The sequence below is a fragment of the Culex quinquefasciatus genome, chromosome 1 (assembly GCF_015732765.1).
Source record: "Culex quinquefasciatus strain JHB chromosome 1, VPISU_Cqui_1.0_pri_paternal, whole genome shotgun sequence".
Taxonomy (NCBI): Eukaryota; Metazoa; Arthropoda; class Insecta; order Diptera; family Culicidae; genus Culex; species Culex quinquefasciatus.
The window spans coordinates 102,520,591-102,542,879 of record NC_051861.1 but is presented as its reverse complement, the minus strand read 5'-3'; the positions used below and the strand labels follow the sequence as shown (position 1 = coordinate 102,542,879).

The window sequence follows — 22,289 nt, the reverse complement described above, 5'->3', positions numbered from 1 at the left end:
TTTGAAAAATCAGTATTGATTAAAATTCATAACTCGGTCAGTAATTTTGCACAACCTGAAATTTCTGAAAAGTTGGCATTTTATGTCTTCTAAAACATATCAAAAATAAAAAAATTAAAAATAGTGTTTTTTGTAAATCAAGTTTTAGTGATAAAAGTTAAATAAAAAATCACCAAATTTTTTTACCGTGTATTTTTTTCCAGTGTAGTCCGTATCCATACCTACAACTTTGCCGAAGACACCAAATCGATCAAAAATTCCTTCAAAAGATACAGATTTTTGAATTTTCATACATCATTTTTGTATGGACAGCTGCCGAATTTGTATGGAAAATTATATGGACAAACTAATGATGCAAAATGGCTTCTTTGGGCATACCGAAGGCACCAAAAAAGTTTCAGCCGGATTAAAAAAAAAAAATTAAAATTGAAGAAAAAAGACCGATTTCGTAGAGAATTGCTCAAAGGTAAAGGTCCACTCGAGTTAAGGAGGTATTAGACTATGGCAAACAAACAAACAAACTCTCACTTTTTTGTGTTTGACAATTTGCCAACAGTTTGCCAAAGCCAATATATACAGGCTGACGTTTATATAAACAAGGTAGACAAACAAATAAAGCAGGCAAACTATCAAAAAGTTTGTTTGTTTGCGAGTTTGCAACCAACCAAACGGCAAATTGGCCAGAATTAAGACCGAGTCCTGAATCTGCCAAAAAAACGAGAATTTCCACTATCAAAGTTAGGTTATGTTTTCTTAACATTTGTTTTTCTCATTGTAGATCGCAGTGTGCTACTGTGTTCAGATTACTTAATTTTTCAATTCTAGTCTGACGATTCTTCAATAAAGACTGTTTTCTCTAAATCTCTTCTGACTTCATCAGGTTATGAGCCCAGAACACGATTGAGGAGTTGAAAGAAATTTTCACAAGATGATTGTGTAGCAAAATTGGTTGCCGCACGGAGTTGAATACGGGAACTGGAAGTTCCGGGTTAAAGTCCTTCTGGAGGCGAAAGGTCTGTTGGATTGCTTGAAAGAACCTCTTGCCGGACACGGCGGACCAGAAACTGCATCGCACGGCATGTTGCTAAACAAAAATCTGTGGCGTTTCATCTCTACTAGGGACGTAAGATGCAAGTACCTAGAATGTCACGCGTCATATTCCAAAAAAATCTATTGACACCGTGGACTGTTCTTTGACGAACAAAAGCGTATTTTTTCTTTTAAACGATAATGTGTCGATCCTACGACATCAAAATTATCACAAATGAACTGAAATCCTGTGTCAATATTATGCTGAGTACACTTAACTTCAAGGATCAGCTTCTGGATGCATTCTTGGTGGGACAGAATGTTAATGAACCACACTGCCACAGCGTTGTTCGTTGAATTGTGTATTTGTCCCACTTCGAACACATCCGATGGGAATTGACCAGCTCTGATTCTGGAACCGCCGTTGCTTGTTTTTTTCCTGCAGGTTAATCTCAAGATTGGCCAAATCTTTTATGACAAACATGTTTAAAGCCGGGACCTCCTAGTAGTTCACCTATCTCTGCTGCTGATCAATTGGTTTATGACTGCCCTTCGTTACGCCGACCGGAAGAGATTACAATCAGGACGGGTGTTGCACCAATTCCTCAGATTCCGACAACGTTTTCAAGGCCGTCCTGGTAGCCAGCACCGTAATCCCGTACTCGGAAAAGACCCTTTATAGCTGAAATGTTTATGTATTCAACCTTGGATGAATCAATAATCTCTGCTAGCTTTGATGAGCTTAGAATGTTTCGTTCCTGGTTCAAAGTAACAACAATTTTAATCAAAATGAAAACCAAAAAACATTCAAACATACTTCCGTCAACGAGGCGCAGTCTTGGTGTACGAATCTCAATTACTTCAGTCTCCTTTGCATCTTCTCCATAAACTTTCAGTGAGGGGAATTACTTATCCAAAATTACAAACCTAATTACAAATTATAATTTTGCCAAAGATTAATGATCAGAAAATTCCAACTCAATGTACAGATTTGCGAAAAAATTTTTAGTACTTTATTTTTATGGACAGCTACCAATCCATATAAAGAAACCAGTGATGCAAAACCGAATGATCTGGGATTTGAGAAAATGAAGGAAATATAATGTGATAAGAATGAATACACAGATTATTTAATCAAAAATGTCTATTTAAAAAATCTCACAAACAATAAGGTCACATTCATCCGCCCAACCCCATCCAAAAGCTCTTCTAATACTGCCTCCCCCGCCTTCAATCGGTCATCTTGTAGTTGACGATCGTGTTCATCTTGTGCAGCCCGGTCGAGAACGACTTGAGCTGCACCGTCTGGGCGTTCTCAATTTTCGCATCCGCCGTCGGCGACCACAGCTCGGGCACTTCCGAGTCCTTCAGCGTATGTATTAACAAATCGAACGTACAAATCGACTCGATCAGCGGCAGGTAGCTGATGGTGGCCGCAATCTGCCGCATCACGTCGCGGATCTCCGCCTGAATCTTTTTCAGCTCCTTCGACGAGGTCGGCGGGTTGTTCGGGTCCAGCTTCGTGGCCGAGTCGCCCAGTTCGTTCTGGACCTTAAAGTCCCAGCACTCGAGCACCTCCTTGGTGTGCACGTTCGTGATGATCATAGAGATTTTGTCCACCTGGTTCTGGGCGAGCCAGTGCTGCACCTGGGTGAGCACGTTCCGCAGGAACGCGATGATCTTCTCGTCCTTGGACATCAGAATCGTGAGGCCGTACTGCTGGACGCTGGTGAACTGTTCGGGGGGGTAGATCCCACGCTGGAACAGGATCGAGTTGATGCCGTAGTCTAGAGGAGGGAGAGGAGGAAGTTCTGAATAAATAATTCTTTGTTCCGTCCGGAGAAGGGACTTACTGAGATATTCCGAAATGATGGCGGCCGATCCCTTCAGTGTGATGGCATTCTGAGTGGAGGTGGCCATTTCGATCAAAATCACTTGTTCACAACGCACAATTCAGAGATATTCGACTAACTATTGAAATAAGTGCACTATTTAAATAAGCAAAGTTTATTCGAAAGAAATTTTAACGAACTTTTCGTCTGACGAATCGAGCGGCAAAAGTGTTTTGATTTGAGAGCTCTCTCTCGCGACGGCGGTGACGTTTCTCTCATTACTCTCTCGCAAAGCAAACAGCTGATGACAGTTGCACGGTGCTGTTGTAGGGTTTCACCATTTGAAAACGTACCCATCGAGTGGGTAAAAGTCAGAATGAATCACATCTACACTCTGAAATTGATTTACCGAAATAGTATATTTATTCACCAAAAATCAAAAGCCCTCAATTTCCAAACCCGTGCGGACTCATTCCGCGTGTCCGGAAGAAGTTTCGGCACAAATCTTGGTTGCGCTCGCTGTTTTGGCCGCATTTGTTGAGAAATTCGTTGAATATCTGCCCGTACGGACACTGCATCAGGAGCGCCTCATCGATGCCGCTTCTGCACATGCAGTAGTGGGCAAAGTCCCCGTGAGCGCAGTACGCCCCGGTCTTCCGGAACTCGGTTCTGCACCGCAGGTAGGTACATCTCTGGTCGGCGAAGGCTGGCGCCGTTAGAGCGATGGTGAGGAGGAGGAAGATAGCTGAAATTACAATAAAAGTTAGGATTTGCGTGGCAAATAACTTCAAAATACCTACCACCATGCATGATGGCTACAAGTTGAGTTTGGTATAAATAAAAGGAAAAGATTTCAAGGCTTTTATACTAGGAGACTTACTGCGAAATTTCGAAACAAGTTTCGTTGTGTTACAATTATAATAATCAAATATCATGATGAAACTTAATCTACAACCGGCACCAAGAAAACCATCTGGATGCGTTTTGCAACATCAAAATCATTACAAAATACAGGGTTATTCTACACCCAAAGGAAAGAAATGCTGTAGATATTTTCAGTCAGCTCTATTTAAAAGTTTTTGTACAACAGTGAAAAACGTGATTTAAACCCATTTCTGAAAACAGTTCATTTTAAGGTTTACTGATTTCTGTTTTTTTTTTTTAATTTATTGCAAAAAAAAAAATTGTCAAGACAACAGTTTTTCGATGAATCAACTAAGTTCCCCTTGGAACGAACTTTCAAGTGCAGCACTGATTCGTTAATTCGAATTTTGCTACTTCGAATGCTCGCTAATTTTAACGTATTCGAATTAAAAATTATTATGTTGGCGTTTCAACCCCATTATTGCACAATTTCCGAATACGTGATATCAACTTTTGCAGCCGTCAGCAGGGTTGCCAGGTTGCCAGATAAATCTGGGAATGCCAGATTTTTCAAATGTCAGACAATAAAAATGTATCCTTCCAGATTTGGATTTTTTTATTTTTAACAACTTTTTGATTAAAATGAACGAACTGAATTGAGAATGAGTTTTTCTTAAAGGAAATGTAAATTCAACATTTTTAACCTAATAAAATCGGTCAAACCATCTGAATTCTACAAACTTTTGAATTAATTCACATCATCTCTCCCTTCCACCACTAAGAATTCCTGATTTTTCCAGATTTTTAATCGATAATTTACCAGATTTTTCAAATTTTGAACCCTGGCTGTCAGTCGTTCCAATTAGCGTATCCGCTCTGTAGGACCTTTTCTATCAAGAAGGGCCGCGAAGTTATTTTTTAAAAATTGATTTAAAAAATCCATTTAAAAACCTTTTCAGCGTACAAGTCAGAGTAATTTTACCCAGAAAATAAGCTTTATTGATGTGAAAAATAATATCATAAATTGGGTCCTTAAATTAAGCTTAAATTTGTGTTATTGTTGCTCCCAACGACCGCAAAGGATTTAAAGTGGATTTTTAAATTAATTTTAAAAAAATAAATACACTCGTTCAAATTTCTAAAAATAATATTTAGATGTAAAATGTTTTTTTCTGAGCATTGAAGATTTTTTTTTCAACTGACGATTTCAAGAATTGGTGTTGGGATTGTCGTTTGTATGGATAATCTTCAAAAATGTTCAATTTAAATGGTACAGCTGTTTTCTGATCGTAATTAGGCCCCAAAACAACCCAGGAGCAAGATAGGACCATACTTCGATGACTTCAATGAAATTAAAAAAATTAAACAAGTTGTTTTTTCTTTCATAATAAAAAAAAACCCAAACAAAAATGAATACTTTGCGGAAAGCCGGGTCTGCACCGACTGCTCCCATCGACTGCTTATATCTCTTATGATATTGAATTATTTTTTTAATTAAGACATGCACATTTTTTTTTTAAATCCCTTAATCAAAACACATTGGTGGAATTTAGAAAATCAAGGTGGAGTCGTACAGGCTGATCGCACAAAATATTTTTCATTCTGAAATTCTGAACATTCACTTGTTTCACTAAAAGCTGATTTCCCGAAATAGTGAAAAATAGTGCCAATGAGTATTTTTCAATTGACTTAGTAAATTTTCATAGGTATAAGTATTGTTTGAACCATACTTGAGACCAAACCAAAATACAAACATTAAATACCTAATTAATTCAGCAATCATTCATTTGAATATTAAAACATTTAGGATTTATTTCTATTCAAACAAAAAGACATCAAATAAACTTAAGTAAGCAACCTTTCCATCCTCAAATAAACTTGAATGCACTGCAACTTCACTTCCCATACCCATAACCATACTGCTGCTGGTTCGGAACCACCCCACGTCCATACTGCTGGTTCGGAACCACCCCACGTCCATACTGCTGGTTGGGCACCATTCCACCCCCAAACTGCTGCTGATTGGAGCCCATTCCACGCCTCTGGAAAAAATAAAAGCAAGAGTTTCGAACTCGCTCGGTGTTTTCCGCACACCGGTTCAGGTACTCGTTGAAGGCTTGCCCGTAAGGACACCGCAGCAGAGTGGCCAAGTTGTAACCGCTGTGGCACTGACACAGCGCGTACGGATCTCCGAGGGCACAGTACGCACCCCCGGGACGGTACTCTCGCATGCAGTTTAGGTAGGCACATTTTGGATCGGTGTACGCGCCTGCCCCCAGGATGGCAAGCAATACGAAAAATGCTGAAACTTGAAGGAGGCTTGATTTTTGTTGTTGTAATTTCATTGTATTTCAGAGCACTTACCAATCATGTTAAGCAGTTAGTTTTATTATAACAAGAGCATGAAGCATTTTTTTTCTAGTTTTTATAGCGCAAATTGTGTTGCAAAAATGTCGCAACATGTTCAGCAGTAACTAGCTGCAGTGGACATCTGCGTTTGATTATGTTAATGATTCTCGCACGACGACATTCATTGTACTGGGCAAGGCACTTGTGTGTACATTGCAACATCGACATAATTTTATACATCGTACTACTGATTAACTGCATTTTTATTTAATACTTCAGTATTTAAAAAAATGGATTCTGCTGCACAGCAAGCCGAGAAAAACGCAAGTAAAATTTGTCCCGCCTATAAAGTTTATTGGTTATTCTGATAGTTCACACGATTTCGAACCAAACTGCATCATTAACTCAATATTTACAAAATTACATATAGGACAAACTTGATTTAAGCGGCTAAAATTCTAAAATTCTAAAATTCTAAAATTCTAAAATTCTAAAATTCTAAAATTCTAAAATTCTAAAATTCTAAAATTCTAAAATTCTAAAATTCTAAAATTCTAAAATTCTAAAATTCTAAAATTCTAAAATTCTAAAATTATAAAATTCTAAAATTCTAAAATTCTAAAATTCTAAAATTCTAAAATTCTAAAATTCTAAAATTCTAAAATTCTCGAATCCTAAAATTCTAAAATTCTAATATTCTAAAATTCTAAAATTCTGAAATTTTAAAATTTTGAAATTCTAAAATTCTAAAATTCTAAAATTCTAAAATTCTTAAATTCTAAAATTCTAAAATTCTAAAATTCTAAAATTCTAAAATTCTAAAATTCTGAAATACTAAAATTCTAAAATTCTAAAATTCTAAAATTCTAAAATTCTAAAATTCTAAAATTCTAAAATTCTAAAATTCTAAAATTTAAAATTTAAAATTCTAAAATTTAAAATTTAAAATTTAAAATTTAAAATTCTAAAATTCTAAAATTTAAAATTCTAAAATTTAAAATTCTCGAATTCTAAATTCTAAAATTCTAATATTCTAAAATTTAAAATTCTAAAATTTTAAAATTTAAATTTAAAATTCTAAAATTCTAAAATTCTAAAATTTAAAATTCTAAAATTCTAAAATTTAAAATTCTAAAATTCTAAAATTCTAAAATTTAAAATTTAAAATTCTAAAATTTAAAATTCTAAAATTTAAAATTCTAAAATTCTCGAATCCTAAAATTCTAAAATTCTAATATTCTAAAATTCTAAAATTCTAAAATTTTAAAATTTTAAAATTCTAAAATTCTAAAATTCTAAAATTCTAAAATTCTAAAATTCTAAAATTCTAAAATTCTAAAATTCTAAAATTCTAAAATTCTAAAATTCTAAAATTCTAAAATTTTAAAATTCTAAAATTCTAAAATTCTAAAATTCTAAAATTCTAAAATTCTAATATTCTAAAATTCTAAAATTCTAAAATTCTAAAATTCTAAAATTCTAAAATTCTAAAATTCTAAAATTCTAAAATTCTAAAATTCTAAAATTCTAAAATTCTAAAATTCTTTTAGTTTAAAATTCTAAAATAAAAAATATATAAAATTCTAAAACTCTAAAATTCTGAAATAGTTGACTAAAATCCAAAAATATTTAAATTCATGAAATACAAAAAAAAAAAAATAAAGTCAAAAAATTCTAAATTCCGAAAACTCTATCATTTCAAAAGTCCAAATTTTTAATTCGCAATTCGCAATTTTCAGTGTAAGAACGGGCCTTGACCGATCTTATGCACCAGGTTCCCGACGAACACGCACTGCCCTTACACCTACATCTCACCCTTGCTCTGAGTCAGTACGAGCAGCACGCTAGAACACGCTTTGAGTGTTCGTGCCAGGCATGCACACCTTCTTTCCGGTTACGCATTTTAACTCGGCCGGGGGTGGTACATTACGTAGGGTTTGATGTAAGTATAAGCGCCTAACCATTTATAGTGTGCCTATCAACTTTCATTAAAGCAAAAACTGTTTTATTTTTAGTTTGAATTCAAAAACTAGTTGTTATTTTACTGTGTTTTGTTTTCTCCTGAAATCTTTCCTAGTGTTGAGTCGTGTTTTTATGTTGCTATTTCTTTTGTCGCGGTGTTTTGTTACAACTTTTGGTCCTAAGCATTTTATAAAAGTTTTTCAAAAGTACAATAGTAATATTTGTGTTAATTCTTTGATCACTCCAAAAATTGAGTAAGGGCTCGAACCTCATTTGTTTGAAGAAAAGGGTGAAGATTGAAAACAATGGACAGTGAAAGAAATATACTATTTGAAGAATCAATAGTAAAAGAAAGATAGTAATTTATGAAGTAGATAAAGAAATTAACAATAATTAATAAATAGAGATAACAAACAAGCTTAGATTGTATTGAGGGCAATTTATAGGGCAAATGAAAAATTATTCAAATAGATAAATAAAGAAAAGGCAGATGATAACAAAATTGACATCGCTGCCAAATTAAGGGAAAGCAGAAAGTATGTTACAGCAGCATCAATTGGTAAAATAGAGTGAAAAAGCGTTGAGAAATAAGAGAATCAAATGAGTAAAATCGAAATCAAATGGAGGATAGTAAACCGCGTTAGAAAATCAGTGAAACAAAATAAACAGAAGATAGGTGGTAGCTGAGAATGAAGAGAAGAGAAACCCCGTTGTGCGATGTTTCAGGTACATCCACAGCAGTTGACTCAACATACTGCGAATCAAAACAATACCGTCTACAATCACAAATTACTTCCCTTTCCCACATTGTCGCGCCCCTTTCTTTTAGCCGTCTCGACTTTGACTTTGGTCAAAGGTTTACGATCCGTTTCCACAGGCCACCAGCTAGGTCATCATGAAAACCAAGCCAACGTGGAGGTAAGAAAATAGGACACTTGCAAGGAACCAGAGCTATACTGTCTTGATCAAGTATGATCTAACAGGACTACGGACGTAGTCAGTGACGCTCCTTCCAGGATGTTCCTCGCCTGAGCGTCAACTGAAGAGGTATCATCAGCATCATTCGCACTTGGCCTGCATTTCAAAAGTCCAAATTTTTAAGCCATAAAATTCTAGATTTCTTAAACTCTCAAATTTTTTTATGCTTAATTCAAAAAAAGCCGTAAATTCTAAAATTCTTAAATTCTTTCAGTTTAAAATTCTAAAATAAAAAATATATAAAATTCTGAAATAGTTGACTAAAATCCAAAAATATTTAAATTCATGAAATACAAAAAAATAAAGTCAAAAAATTCGAAAATTCTAAAATTCTAAAATTCTTAAATTCTTTTAGTTTAAAATTCTAAAAAAAAATATATATAAAATTCTAAAACTCTAAAATTCTGAAATAGTTGACTAAAATCCAAAAATATTTAAATTCATGAAATACAAAAAAAAAAATAAAGTCAAAAAATTCTAAATTCCGAAAACTCTATCATTTCAAAAGTCCAAATTTTTAAGCCATAAAATTCTAGATTTCTTAAACTCTCAAATTTTTTTATGCCAAATTCAAAAAAATCTAAAATTTTAAGTGTTCAAAAATTCTAACCTTCTGGAATTCTCAAAATGTAATAATTCTTAAACTGTTACAATGAATGCAATTTACACCAAACAGAATTGATTTCCTCACAAAAATATTTTTTTAAATCAAATCTAGTAGCTAAAGCGAGCAAAAGATTGCTTAATTATATTTCTTAGTGTACAATAAAAATTTAAGAGCTGTCAGATAATCGGGAGTTCACTGTATTCAAGTCGAAAAGCAACCAATTGTGAGTAAACTTCGTCGAACGTGCAATAGAACTTTACAAATGCATTCTCGACCGTGCACGGCAAAATGGTTTTACTTAATTTTGTACCTTAATTTACTCATGAAGTTTTAATAAAATTTTAATTTTTTGAAAATAAACGAGAAAAACTTCTAAAAACTATAATAAAATTATTTTAGTGAGAATCCGAGGGAGAGTCATCAAAAGAAATTCAACCAACTTACTTCAGCAACTCCTTTATTGCCGCATCAAACGCCACCTCCTCGACACTTTCCCCCTCGTCATCTTTCGCACTCTTGTCCGCCCCGGCCTCAACCAGCACCCGAACGCAGTCCCGATTGCCACAGCTGGACGCGTAATGCAGCGCCGTCTGACCGCCCGAGTCCCTCAGGTCCAGATCTCGGCCGGGCACGGCCAAAATAAGCTTGAGCACGTGCTCGTTGCCCCGATCGGCAGCCCAGTGGATCAGGCCGAGACCATCGTCGTCGAGTTCATTGATGAGCCCCGGCACTTCCGGATTTGCGAGGGCCTGCTCGAGCTGTGGGAGGTTGCCTTCCTTGATGAAATCTACCAGGGTTTTGTCCGCGGCCGTGTCTTCTTCGTGGGCGAAGGTGGAAACGGACACCCAGGAACCCTTTTGAGGCTTGTATTCGGAATCGTCTTCCGAGGACTGGTCCCAGGATGGTTTGAGCTGGGTCAGATGTTGGACGTAACCCTGCATGGCCTGGGGCTTCGAGAGGTCACCCAGCTCGTTCCAGGCGGTCCACTTGGCGCGGCCAGCCATGTTGAAGATCCCCGGCTTCGGAACGTCACACTTGCCGGACGTTGCCTGCTTATAGAACGCGTAGAACTTCAACAGCTCCTTTTGCTCGAACTGGTCGTGGCCACGCTCGATGAACTTGGTGGCCCGACTGAACTCCTCCTCCAGCAGGTCAACTTCCTCCTCGAAATCGGACATTCTCACAGCGCTAAAGTCTCTTTTCTTACAAAACTAATCTACCAATACTAAAAACACACACAAAATGCACCGCCCTCCCCTACAAAAACCGCGTCTATTCCGACGGCTGGAAGAAGATCGTGTTCTGCTCCAGGGTGTGCTTCTTGGTCGCGTCCAGATTGTCCAGCGCCGACGCCTTCTGGAACGACACGAAGCCGTAGCCCTTGGAGAGGCCGGTTCGCCGGTCAAAGATGACCTGGGCCCACGAGACCTTTCCAAACTGGGCAAAGTAGTTACGCAACTCGCGGTGACCGACGGTCCACGGAACGTTTCCCACGAAGATCTTGAGCGAACGGGAGGCGGCACCACCGGCCATGACCAGACAGCAGTAGGAAAATTAAAAGTGGCAGCAGAGGGGAACGGAAAAAAACAGTATCGCTGGAATCGAATTGATTACATAAGAATAAAATTTAATACGACAAAAAAGAAGCTGAATTTACCTTCAGAGAATGCGAAGTTTTGGTAAGAATTTCATGCAGTTCACGAACTTTGTTTACGGAGTTGCGAAATGAACGAAAAAAAATCTCACCCTTTTTGTTACGAACTGACGTTTTGCGGCAATCACACAGGGATGCCAGATGAAATTTTGAGTTATCTGCAAATTTTTTTTCAAATATCTGCAAAAATCTGCAAACTCAAATACACGAAAAACTAGGTTTATGAATACGTATCATACAATTCTGTATAACAAAATTATGGTGTTTAACACAAAAAACGTTCAAATGTATGTTTTATGTACTTAAATCAGTGTGAAATCAAACTATTTTGCTAAAATTATTTACAATATTTTCAAGTAATTTGAAAGAGTCTTAATAAAATGTACTATAGCTTTAATTAAATCTTATTTACCTGCATGATCAAAAGTCTGGATCGAATTGCATTATGTTTTCCTTTTCGATAAACGGCAGGATACCCTTAGTAAAAATTTAAAATTATACAATCAGTATTCCAAAAATTAACATATTTTTTCAAGATACCTTTTGGATTGTTTATTCCACAAATTTGTGTTTTCCTATTTCAAGGTTAGACTAATATAAATATACTTTTTAAGTTTTGTTGTTTTTCAAGAACAAAATAAAAATAATTTATCTAAAATAATTTTAATTAAATAATTTCGGCACGGTTTTAGTTCTGCCTATTTTGTGATACTTTTGAATAACTTAACAAAAAGTTAAAATAAAATTTGCGATAGTATTATTTCTTGCAATATTGTATCTAACGAAATGATTGTTTCAACGGCTATTAACGGTATAAGCTGATTTCACGTAATTATAAATTTTGAATCTCTAAAGTCCATGTAGCATATTTTCAGATAAGTCCAATTTTTTGATAACTATTTTAATGGCATATTCTTCTTGCACCACTTTACTTGAAATGTTTACTATTTGTATAGTCATGTCAGTTATTTACATAAACTTCAAAATTATCATACTTTTTATTAGTGGGAAAGAGTTATTGTTGCATCTTGTTGTAAAAATCTGGCCCTGGAGAATCCGGAACATCTCCGGCCAGGAACCCAGAATCTAGGTTTTTCCGATGCATCGTGTTCGGTATTAAATAGCTGAGCCGTCGAACCCAGAAGAACTAAAATTGGTTTAGTTTGAGCCAAGATAAGGGAATTATTCAATATTAAAAACCCAAGTGATAATTAAATGGTTAACAAATCTGTAATCTAAACTTTAAAAATTGTAAAATACAGTCCACACCAAAATCTCCTAAGCCTTCGCAAAAAAATTACTATGGAAAATCAAATCACGTTAAAAATAATTTTGTCTTTGCCTTATTGTGGGTCTTTGAGCTCGAGTACGACCCCAAAATCAACCGAAGTGATCTGAAAAAATACAGTTTGTAAAAAGTTTATACTTATGTACCCTTTATGCATTTCACACAATATGTTCTGAAACATAAAAAAACTTGAAACCTAGCTCTACATTTTGTAAAGTAACTCATGCTGAAAATTTGTGGAACAATGAGTTAGTAAAAAGATTTATACTTAAAAAAACTTCCAAAGCAACAACTTAGGAAAAGAAAATAAAGATTTTTTTTAAATATTGTGTTTATTTGTTTGTTTATCAAAAGTAAATCTGTAGTACTTCATAAAAGCAAATCTTTGATCAGTCGAGTCTGGGTTATATGTAGAGCGTCCAAATTTTCGGGGTTACAAATTCAACCTTCGGTTAAAATCATTTTCATAGCAAAAAAGTAGTTTCATATTTAAACCTCTTACGCCCTTGTAGTTTCAACTTTATACTGAAATTTCTCGAACAATTTCAAACAAATTAACCTAATTCTTCTAGCACAACCCTCTTTGAGACATTTAATGATATTAATTCAATTTTCATCTAATTTTGTCATGGAAAACAAAAACGTAAAAGAAACTTAATTTTGACCTTTTCGGGAAATCACGGAAAATAAACAAATTTCCCGGGAAAAGGGAAATATTCTTTTTTCGGGAAATCACTCGATTTTTTACCCGGGACGGGAAATTGGACGCTTTAGTTGTATGTGTTCTCTTAAAAAAAATGTAAAGGTCAACACTTTATTGTCAATATTCCTGCTCGATAAACTTGGCCCTTGAACAAAATAAAAAATAAAAAAATATTTAACGTCGTTTTGATCTGTTTTTCTTTTTGGTCCGAAAACATAATTATCAATTTCGTACAAAATTCAAATATATCAAAAATAAAATAAAAACTCGGATTATTTTTCAGAATGAGTTTAATATTAATTTTCTAACAGTTTTGAATGTGTTTATTTAAAACATAAATTTTTAATTGAAATTTCTTTCTTGAGGAATTTGATTAAAATTGATTTACTTACAAATGAGTAAGCAAAAAATGATGTAGTTTTCAAGAAAACTTTTTATCAATAAATTTTGTTAGGAGCCAATATTTTTAAAACATTGAAAAATATTTGAAAATGTGTCAAGAAATCACCTAAAAATATATTGTTTAATTGAAATTCAACTGTTTGAACATATTAGAAGAATAGCTTTATAAATGTTTTGTGAGTTCAAATTCATTTTTAAATATTTTGTAAAATATTTGATTAAAATTGCTTTAAAAAGCCAATATTTTTAAAACATTGAAAAATGTTTGGAATTGTGTCAAGAAATCAACTTAAAATATATTGTTTCATTAAAATTCAATTGTTTGAAGAAATTAGAAGAATAGCTTTTTAAATGTTGTGTGTGTTTAAATTCATTTTAAAATATTTTGTAAAATATTTGATTAAAAATGCACGATACCGCAAAAAGTGCATTAACTTTTTTTTTATAAATATTGTTGTGCTGAGGAAATTAAACTTTATAAACTTTCTAGGACCATTTGTATTCAAATGCAATCGACAAAACAATTTCAATACAAATTTAAACAGAATAAAACCAAACAAAAATAAATCAAATAAACATATTTTTGTAAGATATCTTTGATTTTCTTTCTTATAATCCAAATAAATAAATCATATTTGCATCACTAGTTAGTTTATTTGTTTATTTTAAAAGGATCTGATGAAAATTTTGTTATGAAAAAAAAAATTTTTGCATTATCAACTTTTATCAAACATTAGTTCTAGCCCGCCACAGCTTCAGAAAAATCAGATCTTGCCCGCAGGGCCAAAAGGTTGGGCACCCCTGGGTTAATTCATCCTTCTATGTATTGCAATTTTGCGATTTCGTGTTAAATATTAAAAAAAAATCAAAACTTATGCCTTGTGCTCTATCAGTTAACTTAACGCATTGATTTATTTTATTTTTATAAGTTTTTAAGATTATCTTCATTAAATCCTTCCGTGAGCCAATTTTTTTTTAAATATCAATTGCAATAGTTTTTAAAATGATATTTATATTTAAAAAAAACATTTTGCTTCCAAATTTCCAATGGGAAAACAATTTAAAACTAAAATAATAATTTAAATAGTCTTTCAAAATTATGAATCATAATTATTTCAATCAATCCAATTAAATAAATAATTAGGCATAAAAAACGAAGGATGCAACTGACGTTTTTGTGCAATTTAAGAAATATTTTGAAATGATTCGAACCACAAACCCAAAATTAAAAACAGGACAACAATATATGTTGAAATGCTTTAGAATGTTTGAACATGTGACTTGAAAATACTAAACTAATCATTCTTTATATGTTAACGCCTTAGCTGTATAGAGAACCAGACAAATTATACAAGACTTTTTTTCTTTTATATCTAGAGTTTTTTTAAGTCCTATAAGCTATTGTCTTTCATATGTTTACAGGACCTTTTTGAAAAAATCTGTAGATATTGTGATACAAACAGTAATGCAGAAAGTGCTAACAAAATCATTAGAAAAAGTGACCGGCTTTCTTTAGTATCATATTCATATATGATTCGTTTGTAATTAGTCGTTTAACATTCCATATGCATCTTTATAAGTTATTTTTGACAAATTGAAATTAGCTGTTTGTCATAAGTTTTTTTAGCTAACAAAATTGAATAGGTTATCAAAAACAAAACTCACTGCACAACATCATCGACAAAATTTGGCTGTACCGGCTCAATGAAAAGAGAAACTCCGGAATATTTTCTTACACATAAGTGTCATGTAGATTGAACAATATTGTACCTGTGCTTCCCGCTAAAAGAAAACTGAACTTTTAAAAAGAATGTATACATAATCGCTACAGTTTGGCATCGTTATTTTTTGGTCAATATTTTTGGCGACTTAGGTAAAAACGAATGTAAATCATATGTGAATCATTGAATCTTAATTAAATTGAATGTTTTATTTAAAAATTGCCATTGAACATTTTTCTGTTAATCTTATAATAACAATATAGGGGAGAGTGGGGAGACTTGATCCCCGGGGACACTTGATCCCAAGCCTGTATCTCGTCAGCATGTGGGTAAAACAATTAGCTTTGTTCTAGAAAGTTGTGCGAAATTAACTAAAACTCATTGTAGAAAACAAAGAAGAAAATTAAAAAATGTTTAGATTCAATTACACACATTTTTCTAAAACGAGCTGCAAAAAACTTCCAAGAGATCTTTTTTTCTTTGTATTGATATGTATAGAAAACACTCAAAAATTATTTAAAAAAATATTTTTTATGCATGAATTGTTTGATAAACTTATCAACTCCAAAACCCTTACGCATTTGATGTTAAATTTATCGTCATACTATTTTTACAATCAATTGTTTAAAAAAGTGCGTTTAGGGAGACTTGATCCCTGCATTTTTACAGTCACTGGAATCAGCCTCAAGATTAATTAATTGAGCTGGGGTTTCATACATAGTTTCCTTTAGTATAGTTGTACATAACTTACTGCAGTTTGAACCATTTTTCAAAAGTTTCGTAAACAAAAATTTCCAGCTTTTGTAAACATGCTTAATTTTAGTCTAAAAAATAATATTTTAAGTTTTTAAATATTAAACATAATAAACTTGTTATATTTTGAACACAAACGTACAGGTTTTATGTGAAATTGCTGTAACTTATAGAAAATTAAAAGTTTGGATGAATAAGAAACATTTTGCTTAAGATTTCTTCAAAATGTTGAAAGGGGGATCAAGTTACCCCTAACATTTTTAAAATGCCGGTTTAAAATATTTTTTTAAAACGCTTGGCATGATTCGAAGAGTTCATCTGATGAAATATCCTTATTAGCCAAACATAGATGAATGTTTAAGCTTTCAATTCATGCAAAAAGTTTCTAGTTTTGTGAGAAATTGACAGAGTTATGTGCGATACAAAAAAAGGGGACCAAGTCTCCCCACTCTCCCCTACCAGGAGGACGACTCTTACGGAATGACTTAACGGTCAACTGAGACCGGGACCAACGTTTTACTTCTCCATACGATGGAAGGCAATCTTATAAAATATTTTGAAAACCGCATTGAAAATTTTATGTAACTTCGCATTTCATTTTTTTTTGTTTTTGAAAATTAACAGAGGTAGACAATCTAATTCACCGTTAATTCTTAATTATTACAAAACATGAAGAAATTTATTTAAAAAATGCTAAAACTCAAAACTGGGCTTTGTCATAATGAGTATCATAGGTTTGATGCTTATTTGACAAGGAGTTTGATTTGATCCGATGTGGAATTAAAATCGAAGTTTTCAGTATATTGCTGAAGCTTTCATTTTACACATGGACACCACTTCATGCTACGAGAACCCACTTTGACGCAGTCTCAGGGCTTAATCGATGACCGGTAAGCTGTCATCGAGACAAGGAGGTTCTCCGATAGTGGAAATATCACATTTGTACAATGAACCGCTACATATGTGATTTTTCCCTATCTTAATGTGGGTGTCAGGTTAGGATGCGGGTTTTTAAAAATCAGTTTTTGTAGAATTTAGGATTTTAACTATAAATATCAACTTTTTTACTTTGCATTTAGTTATTTAGGGACAAAATTAGTAATAGTGAATTTAGTAATCCTATCAGAATCGGTGATTTTCATTCAAGTACACCCAAAATTCAGAATCGAGATAATCGTTCTCTCAAAATTTATTGAGGGCTCAGTGCCAAAATCGATAGAATAATGATACCAACTCACACCATCATAACAAATGAGTTCATTCGTTAGTTGAATCAATAAATCTCCAACAAGTGTCATACATCGACTTCTGACTTCTCCATGGTCACCAAGCTGTGGTGGCCGAGGCAGCTAAGTCATTGGATTGGTTTGTCAAAGGTCTCTGGTTCGATTCCCGTTGTCGACACTTTTGGTTTTTTGTTTGACGGATGAACTTTTTTTGCAAATGAACCTCGAGAGAATAGTTCTATCGCCCATCTCGAGCTGTGTTCTCTGCGTCCGTGAATGGTATCACTATTCTCTCGTCTCGAGACCATCATTCTCTCGTACTAGCGCTGCCAGTTTTGGGTGTAGCATAAAAACCATTCTTATTTGTCAAAATTTCCATAGAGTCTCGATCAATCAATAGTGAAATGATATCGGACTAAATTCGTTGATCTGTTGAACTAACGACTGTCGGATTATGATTGTATCGACAATTGTTGCGAATCGAGGATCTACTGAAATTCTGACGATCAAATGGTCGTCTCTTTTTCAATTCACGACTTGTAAAATATGAAATGTTAATCTATTTTTTTTGTTTTTTTTTTTTTTTTTTTTTTTAAGCCAGACAGGTTTTAAAAGATCGTCCTAGATTTTTTGGCTATTAATTAAAATGTCGGGGATTTGAGATAAGAGTAGCTTTCGGATATGTTACATTAAATCTTGTATTCAATTCAAGTTAGGTAGTTATCCGCAAATGAATATTTGGACTTATATGAATAATTGAACATTTTGGACTTATAAATAACACACAACTGTGCATTTATTCTAGAGTCAGATCCATACAGAGTCAGTATTTATTTAGTCGAAGTGTACTAATTCATTGGCAGATCTGGTTCTAGTTGTAATGTACGACAAGACTACTGACGGACGTGACAGGACGAGGGCCCAGTTTAGAGGTTTCGACATCAACGATGTGTGGCTGGATCACCCTCTCAAAAAAAAACTCAAATTGAACTTATTTATGTCTCCTTTTACACCAAAGCCATGTTCCCAAGTGTTCCCAAGTGATTAAAAAAAAAGTTGGTAAAATTCGGAATACTTGCATATTTTAACAGTAATCAAACTTGACGTAGGTCTAAGAAGATTGATTTTAAATTTGTAAATGCTATGTACTGTTGGGTTACTCATCTTATTCAAAGAAATTGTCACATAAGGATTTTTTGCAAACCTCATCGGTAAAATATCTGCAAAAATCTGCAACAAAAAAGTTGTCTGCAACAAATTTCGGAAATCTTCAAATTTGCAGAGAAATCTGCAAATCTGGCATCCCTGCAATCACATGTGCGATGAAATGTCAAAGTTGAAGGTTTCACGCGAGCTTGCGTGCAAGCAGTTGCACGTTTATTGGGAATTGCGCATTAAATTTCCCGAAAATGCACGTTCTGCTAAAATGGCACAAAAAAAAATAATTTGAGAAAACGCATTTTTCTTCAGTTTATTAAGCACCTCTGGAGTTTTTTTTTTTTTGAAAAGGTCCAATAAACCAAATTTCCAGTTTTTGCTTTTTGGGTGTTTTTGAAACCGCCAGGCCTGATGTTGACTCATCGGCACTTAGGCGTTAAATTGGGTACTTAAGCCCTATGTAAATTTTTATGTACAAAGGTAAAAAAACACGATTATAAAAACCATTTCTGGTCACTTTTTTCATTTTTTAATACAAAAAAATATTGACAAGACAACATTTTTTCGATGGATCAACTATGGTCCACTTGGAACGAGCTGTCAAGTATGACATTTTCTGTCAAGAAGGGCCGTTCAAAGGGTCATTGTACTCAGAAAATTAAGCTTTATCGTTGTGAACAATAATATCCCAAATTAAAGCTTAATTTTAGGACTCAATTATTGCTGCTCAGGTAGGATTAACCCGACGATTTACCCCTCTAATGAACAAAATTTTAATTTATTTATTTATTTGAGTTATTTTTGAAATTTTTTTATGTTTCCCGTGTTCAGGAGGTAATGTTGAGCATATTTTGTTCTACACAAAATTGCACCTTTCTTGTTTTATGTCTTTCTTGTTTCATCTTTAGTATTTTTATTTGCATTTGTTTGTTTGCCATAGTCTAATGAGCAGTTCTCTACGGAATCGGTCTTTTTTCTTTAATTTTAATTTTTGTATTTTTTAATCCGGCTGAAACTTTTTTGGTGCCTTCGGTATGCCCAAAAAAGCCATTTTGCATCATTAGTTTGTCCATATAATTTTCCATACATATTTGGCAGCTGTTCATACAAAAATGATATGTGAAAATTCAAAAATCTGTATCTTTTGAAGGTATTTTTTGATCGAGTTGGTGTCTTCGACAAAGTTGTAGGTATGGATATGGACTACACTGAAAAAAAATGCTACACGGTAAAAAAATTTTGGTGATTTTATTTAACTTTGTCACTAAAACTTGATTTGCAAAAAAACACTATTTTTTTTTTTATTTTTGATATGTTTTAGAGGACATAAAATGCCAACTTTTCAGAAATTTCAGAATGGGCAAAAATCTATGACTGAGTTATGATTTTTTGAATCAATACGATTTTTCAAAAATCGAAATATCGGTCGCAACTTCATTTTTCGATGTAAAATCGATTTGCAATCAAAAGTACTTTAGTGAATTTTTGATAGTGCACCGTTTTCAAGTTATAGCCATTTTTAGGTAACTTTTTGAAAATTGTCGCAGTTTTCATTTTTTTTTGCCCATGTTTGCCCACCTTTGAAAAATATTTTGAAAAGCTGAGAAAATTCTCTAAATTTTGCTTTATTGAACTTTGTTGATGCGACCCATAGTTGCTGAGATATTGCTATGCAAAGGCTAAAAACAGGAAAATTGATGTTTTCTAAGTTCACCCACCATTTCTAATGTCGATATCTCAGCAACTATAGGTCCGATTTACAATATTAAAATATGAAACATTCGTGAAATTTTCCGATCTTTTCGAAAAAAATATTTTCAAAAATTTAAAAGCAAGACTAACATTTCAAACGGGCCAAACATTCAATATTACGCCCATTTGAAATGTTAGTCTTGATTTTAAATTTTTGAAAATATTTTTTTCGAAAAGATCGGAAAATTTCACGAATGTTTCATGTTTTAACATTGTAAATCGGACCTATAGTTGCTGAGATATCGACATTAGAAAATGGTGGGTTGTTTGGGTGAGACTTAGAAAACATCGATTTTCCTGTTTTTTAGCCTTTGCATAGCAATATCTCAGCAACTATGGGTCGCATCAACAAAGTTCAATAAAGCAAAATATAGAGAATTTTCTCAGCTTTTCAAAAATATTTATTTCAAAGGTGGGCAAACATGGGCACTAATTTTAAAAAATGAAAAACTGCGACTATTTTCAAAAAAGTTACCTAAAAATGGCTATAACTTGAAAACGGTGCACTTTATCAAAAATTCACTAAAGTACTTTTTGATTGCAAATTCGATTTTACATCGAAAAATGAAGTTGAAAAAGTTTTGCGACCGATATTTCGATTTTTTGAAAAAATCAGTATTGATTCAAAAAATCATAACTCGGTCAAAGATTTTTTGCCCATTCTGGAAATTTCTGAAAAGTTGGCATTTTATGTCCTCTAAAACATATCAAAAAATAAAAAAAAATAAAAATAGTGTTTTTTTGCAAATCAAGTTTTAGTGACAAAAAGTTAAATAAAAAATCACCAAAAAATTTTTTACCGTGTATCATTTTTTTTCAGTGTAGTCCATATCCATACCTACAACTTTGTCCAAGACACCAACTCGATCAAAAAATTCCTTCAAAAGATACAGATTTTTGAAATTTCACATATCATTTTTGTATGGACAGCTGCCAAATTTGTATGGAAAATTATATGGACAAACTAATGATGCAAATTGGCTTCTTTGGGCATACCGAAGGCACCAAAAAAGTTTCAGCCGGATTAAAAAATACAAAAAAAATCGAATGACCGAAAACTCAGAGAATTGCTCTAATGCAGATTGCTTTGTCGAGGTCAGAAATGGATTTTAATTGATAAGGATTTTTTTAAATGGCCATCCCGTATCTCCCGTATTGCAATTGCAATATCATGGAAATTAAAATTCAAAAAATTGATTAGTTAGGCAACCTTTTGACAACAGTTGTTTTCTTGTGGGCTCTCATTTGACATAAGTGTGGAAGTGATTTTAGCTAAAAACTAAAAACTAAAAACTTAAAACTATGGTCGAGAGACAAAATTTGCGAATAAAATTCCATACAAAAAAAATCGCTAAGCCCTCCCCAAATTGTCCAATAAATCTGAAATTTTAAGGTTCTTAATTTTAGCACTCCTCTGACCGTTTTTTATTTTCATTTAGACTGTTTCGATATTCCCTTAATATAAGGAATATTGAACCTTAACATTCTTCTGCTGCAATTGCAATCGAATCCATCTCGTTCAATCGTCACATCAAAGCGGATGTATTTTTCCGATAGTCGGATTTCTTCGGAACAGGATTCAACATTTTCCAGGAGCTATTAGCGTCTGCATCCGAAATAGATTGGTGAAATACAACCCAAACAACAAAAAATCGACTTCTGTCTCTACATAGTTTAACATGCTCTCGCACCCTCCCCTACAATGTGTAAACGACCCCTTAACGGATCTTTTATTTCAATTCAATTCTACCTACCTACTTCCAATCGAAACCAAAATGCTTGTTTTTGTTGTGCCAGACACATTTATTGATCGCTAATGTTGCGTACTTGCAGGGGAAAACAAAATTTTACTGAAGAGGGAGGAGGGATGTAGTAGACAGCATCCGTTCGATAATGGGGCTCTGTATCATGAAATGAAAACTTAAAAACTAAAAACTAAAAACTAAAAACTAAAAACTAAAAACTAAAAACTAAAAACTAAAAACTAAAAACTAAAAACTAAAAACTAAAA

At 33.4% G+C, this 22,289-nt stretch overlaps 4 protein-coding genes across 4 annotated transcripts; all 4 read right to left on the bottom strand.

The window, feature by feature from the left end:
• Window positions 1-2,155: 2,155 nt before the first annotated feature.
• On the bottom strand, window positions 2,156-3,145 carry LOC6040726 (mitotic spindle assembly checkpoint protein MAD2A). Its single transcript, XM_001850027.2, has 2 exons — window positions 2,883-3,145; window positions 2,156-2,816 (listed from the first exon to the last, which is right to left on the bottom strand). Exons 1-2 carry the CDS (start codon window positions 2,947-2,949, stop codon window positions 2,260-2,262), a joined length of 624 nt encoding a protein of 207 aa, XP_001850079.1. The 5' UTR covers window positions 2,950-3,145; the 3' UTR covers window positions 2,156-2,259.
• A 222-nt stretch (window positions 3,146-3,367) lies between these two features.
• Window positions 3,368-10,828, bottom strand: LOC6040723 (acyl-CoA-binding domain-containing protein 6). The gene is made up of 2 exons (XM_001850024.2): window positions 10,066-10,828; window positions 3,368-3,606 (listed from the first exon to the last, which is right to left on the bottom strand). The coding sequence occupies exons 1-2, from the start codon at window positions 10,797-10,799 to the stop codon at window positions 3,450-3,452; spliced, it is 891 nt and encodes a 296-aa protein (XP_001850076.2). The 5' UTR covers window positions 10,800-10,828; the 3' UTR covers window positions 3,368-3,449.
• LOC119765105 lies at window positions 5,512-6,115 on the bottom strand. The gene is made up of 2 exons (XM_038248255.1): window positions 6,090-6,115; window positions 5,512-6,033 (listed from the first exon to the last, which is right to left on the bottom strand). Exons 1-2 carry the CDS (start codon window positions 6,094-6,096, stop codon window positions 5,621-5,623), a joined length of 420 nt encoding a protein of 139 aa, XP_038104183.1. The 5' UTR covers window positions 6,097-6,115; the 3' UTR covers window positions 5,512-5,620.
• Window positions 10,811-11,405, bottom strand: LOC6040722 (31 kDa ribonucleoprotein, chloroplastic). Its single transcript, XM_038248257.1, has 2 exons — window positions 11,279-11,405; window positions 10,811-11,216 (listed from the first exon to the last, which is right to left on the bottom strand). The coding sequence occupies exon 2, from the start codon at window positions 11,152-11,154 to the stop codon at window positions 10,894-10,896; it is 261 nt and encodes an 86-aa protein (XP_038104185.1). The 5' UTR covers window positions 11,155-11,216; window positions 11,279-11,405; the 3' UTR covers window positions 10,811-10,893.
• Window positions 11,406-22,289: the final 10,884 nt, after the last annotated feature.

Coding starts and splice junctions, on each gene's coding strand:
- LOC6040726 (XM_001850027.2), bottom strand. CDS start 2,949: ATGGCCACCTCCACTCAGAATGCCATCACACTGAAGGGATCGGCCGCC. Junction 2,817..2,882: donor CATCATTTCGGAATATCTCA/GTAAGTCCCTTC, acceptor TCCCTCCTCTAG/ACTACGGCATCAACTCGATC.
- LOC6040723 (XM_001850024.2), bottom strand. CDS start 10,799: ATGTCCGATTTCGAGGAGGAAGTTGACCTGCTGGAGGAGGAGTTCAGT. Junction 3,607..10,065: donor GCAATAAAGGAGTTGCTGAA/GTAAGTTGGTTG, acceptor TTGTAATTTCAG/CTATCTTCCTCCTCCTCACC.
- LOC6040722 (XM_038248257.1), bottom strand. CDS start 11,154: ATGGCCGGTGGTGCCGCCTCCCGTTCGCTCAAGATCTTCGTGGGAAAC.